At 36.3% G+C, this 4,177-nt stretch overlaps 1 protein-coding gene across 1 annotated transcript; it reads right to left on the minus strand.

Annotated features, from left to right (window-relative positions):
* Window positions 1–1,921: 1,921 nt before the first annotated feature.
* On the minus strand, window positions 1,922–3,303 carry LOC129310891 (nuclear polyadenylated RNA-binding protein 3-like). The gene is made up of 2 exons (XM_054952790.1): window positions 2,943–3,303; window positions 1,922–2,538 (listed from the first exon to the last, which is right to left on the minus strand). Exons 1-2 carry the CDS (start codon window positions 3,301–3,303, stop codon window positions 1,922–1,924), a joined length of 978 nt encoding a protein of 325 aa, XP_054808765.1.
* Window positions 3,304–4,177: the final 874 nt, after the last annotated feature.

Genomic DNA, 4,177 nt, shown 5'->3' on the forward strand with positions numbered 1-4,177 from the left:
TACATATAGACAGCCTTGAAAGTTTAAAGGCCAAGATCAAAATATGGATAATCATATCTATTATAATCTATATTTATATCAGGAGCGCGCAGTCGAAGGACGTCCCCTATTGTTACTGTTAATTAATTATATTAACCTACGAACAAGAGCACAGTTAATTAATTCCTCTCTTTGTAGCTAGGTTATATTACCACAAATTAAACTGGGACAATACAAATAATAAGGCATACTATCGCAACAAAGAATAATGCCCCGGGGAACATATAAATTTACAAAACCTGTTGGCTGTTAAAATGTAATCATACTAGGATTATCTTATAGCAATAATATAAGTAGCGTGGTAATGCCAGACAAAGTTAACCTGGCACGAAATTAAACCGAGGAGGGAACAAATTTCCAGGTAGAGGGGAAAAAAAAAAGTCAAACACATTGCCTCTTGGGGGGATGTATCTGTTTTACTGACACAAATAATTTTGGACATTTTTATATATGCTTCTGATCAGAATAAATTAAATTTCGCCAATGTACATTGAATCAATGGATGAGATAATTTGTGATGAAATTAACCAGCTGGGTGACGAAGAATGGATAAAGCATCAAACTTTGGGGAAGCATATAATTGTAATCTTGAAAATGTTAAGCCAAGGTTGGGTATAGAATACACATGTAGAATAATGAAATTAGATTCTAAAACCTAATGTTGAATGATTTCAATATAATCTACCAAACTAGTTTGGTGGCATTGAAGTTATTGATTTTAGGAATTAGCCTATAACAAAAAGGAAATATTGAGGTGCAAAATGCGAAATAGTTAAGAATCTAATTTAAATATACATGATTTTAGTGGTTTTCAACGTGAAACCAAACACTGTACTCTGAAATAGTTAAAAGATATTATTAAACATACATTAAGGTATTGAATCAAGAAGTGAAATATACCATTAATTCACCTTGGTATATACCCCCTCGCAACAGCTTTGAGGACATGGAACCTGATGATATGGCATGAGGCACTAAATCACACACGCTAACATATGCAGCTTCTCCTATGAAGTATTTTACTGCTTAGATAATATTGAGATGCTTCAAATTTAATATTTGATGAAAATATTGAGACGCTTAAATTTAAGAAAAAATATAAATAAACTTAAATTGTTAAGATTTAATTTTATCTATTTGGAACTTAAGGAAGAGAGAAAGAAGAGAAATGAAGGGGATAGAACCATGATTGCACACGATAAGACATGGCCCAACCCAAATATTTAAAAATGTGTATGATTTCTCGGTAGAACAAATCATCTGCAAATCTGTGGTGTTCTCTCCCTAAATAGAGAGAATGATATTTAAATTTCAAATATGACTCCCTTTTATTTATAAACACTTGACTACCTATCTATACGAACCTCATTCAAAGAATTGATACGATGAGACAATGAAGCTTGTTCAAATTAAATTGCCGCAGACACAGTCCATTCAACACATCAAGATAGAACCAAGAAACAAAATCAGAAGAGTTATTAGAAAAAGATCTGAATTAAAAGTGCAATGTAGGTTCTTTTCCATATAATGCGCATATCATATTATTCTTGCACACAACAACGTCCAGCAATATATATCAAGCAAACAAAAATTTGTGGAAAAACCATTGATATACTCATGCTGCTGGGATATCAAATATAACTAGATTGCACAGATCCAAAGGGCTTGAGTAATACTAAATTATATCTATCAGGAATATTAGTCGAGAACAACTGAACTAGATATATCGAAAAGGCATGAGAAATACTATAAATTATGGCCCTCAGGAATAAAAGTTGAGAACAACTAAATTAAACTAGCATATATGGAAAAGGCTTGAGCAATATAATGCCTAATTTTGACCATCAAGAATATTAATCAAGAACACGCCAAAGTTACAAGCTTAAGGCATGTCTTCGTCTTCAACAGAAGGAAGCTCGTTGAGGTCAAACAGAAACTTGATACGGCCATCACCATTATTATCATTTTTCTCTGCAGCATCATTAGAAGACTCCATTACACGTTTCTCATCTCCAACAACACCATGAGGCTTCTCTTCATGTTTTTCTTCAGCAGTTTCAAAGGACTCCTTGTCAGCAGCAATAGAATCAGAAGGCTCTTCTTCATTATTCTTTTCTTCAACAGTTTCAAAAGCCGCCTTGTCTTTTCTGTCGTCCTCGTTAGTACCAGCAGCATCATCAGCAGAAGGCTCCTCTTCATTAGTATTCTTTTCTTCAGCGGCTTCAAAAGACTCCATTTCTTTGTTTTCCTTATCATCATCAGAAGGGTCATCTTCATTCTTTTTTTCAGCAGCTTCAAAAGGCTCCAAATCATTTTCAACCTTATTCTCACCAACATCAGCATCAGCAGAAGGCTTCTCTTTATTTTTTTCTTTAGCAGATTCTTCAAAAGACTCCACAGCTTCCTCCTCCTCCTCAGGAATAGCAACATAAGAAGGCTTCATTTTAGCATTTTCTGGTGCAGCTACATCAGAAGAGTTCGTCCCAGCAGCATCATCACCTGCATCTCTCACTCTCCATCATTAGTATAACAATGCCATTCCTCTATAGATGACTCAGTACTGTCAATTTTCAGCCCCTTCACAGTTTTTCTCTCTCGTCACTTTTACCAAGGTGACTCAGGAAATTCCATCAGACTCGTAATTATTTTACTCAGACAAAACAAAAACGTTAGAAAAATAACCCATTGATAAACTGCTTTGAAGGCTGGAAATGCACACGAAAACAATTAGAGAACATGAATACCAGCAAGAATACTGTAACATGCGACAATACACATGATCTAATTAAAATGATGCAACTTATGTCTGAAAAATATAGATTTTATGACAATTTTCGAAAGGAATTGTGCTTCATTAGAGAGAATAATTAAGTATTATAGGAGCTGCTTTGTTATTCTCATACCAGAAGCAGGCGGCTCATCTGGAGCTTCTTGTTGTGCAGCAGAAACAGGTTGTGGTGGGAGCGAAGGAGAATGGTCTGCGGTCTCAGAAAGCTTTCGCTTATGACTAACCAACCTTTTTGATTCTTCACTTCGATTCGGATTCTCTGGTTTCTTCACCTCACCCATTGAACCACCGCTGCCGCTGCCACCACCTCCGGCGCCGGCGCCGGCGAGTTCCAATACTTGCCAGGGAATTCTGACGTTTTCACTGGCCGGCCTTCCTCTCCCCCTGGATGTGGTGGTGGTTTCGGACTTGCGATCAGTGGGAGTGGGTTTAGGCGAGGAGGCCTTGGAGGTGGAATCTGCAGAGAGGTTTTGCATGGTTTCTGAGAAAAGGAGAGAAAAGAAAGGAAGCTGGAGGAAAAATGAAGGTCTCGGAGGTCTGTAAATGTGGGGGTTGGTAAGGTTTGCAAATTAAAAGTTTTGGAAAGCAAGGGGATGAATAATTAGGAGCAACATCAATGACATTAATGCTTGTTAATGTTTGTCCATTTTCTATGACCTGCAGCAATTAACACGTAGGTTGTAATAAGTGTGTGAGGATTTCTTCGTTGACTTCGTGCCTGAGGGTCGAAACAAATTTGGGCCCGGACGTTTGTCTTGTCAGGAATATTGTTATTATTATGTTTAAAATTAAATAATATAGGGGTAAGGGTATTTTTATTCTCAAAATATTTGCTTAATTAGGGAGTCGTATGGTTTTTTATACTTCTAATATGGAAGTTGATTTTTCTTCTTTCGTGTATGGTTTCTCAGTGTTGGTGGATGCGAAGCTACAAAAATTTACGTTTCTGTTGAAGGGTAGAGGAGGAGGAGAGAAGGAAAGGATTTTATATTAGAAGCAAGGAAAGGGAGGAGCAGGCCCTTCCCCTCCATTCTAAATTTTCCAAACAAGGTCACTCCCATCCATTTTTCTATCCAATCAATAAAAGGAGAGAAATGAATAACATGTTGAGGATAATTATCAGAAACTTGTATATCACACAATTAGTGTGAATAATTTTTCGAGGAAGTGCCATAATTATTGTCCTTTGATAATCATGAATTAATGGTTTTCTTGATTGGTTCTATTACACAAGAGACACCTTATAAAAGACGAGATTACTAACAACCTTGGCTCAACAAAGTTCCATGGCGGATCAAATTAAAGACCTTTGGTTAATGGGGGCATTTTTATTAAAAAAATTACAAGAAA

Source organism: Prosopis cineraria, unplaced genomic scaffold, assembly GCF_029017545.1.
Source record: "Prosopis cineraria cultivar Desert tree isolate PC_DT_omini unplaced genomic scaffold, ASM2901754v1 PC5, whole genome shotgun sequence".
NCBI lineage: Eukaryota > Viridiplantae > Streptophyta > Magnoliopsida > Fabales > Fabaceae > Prosopis > Prosopis cineraria.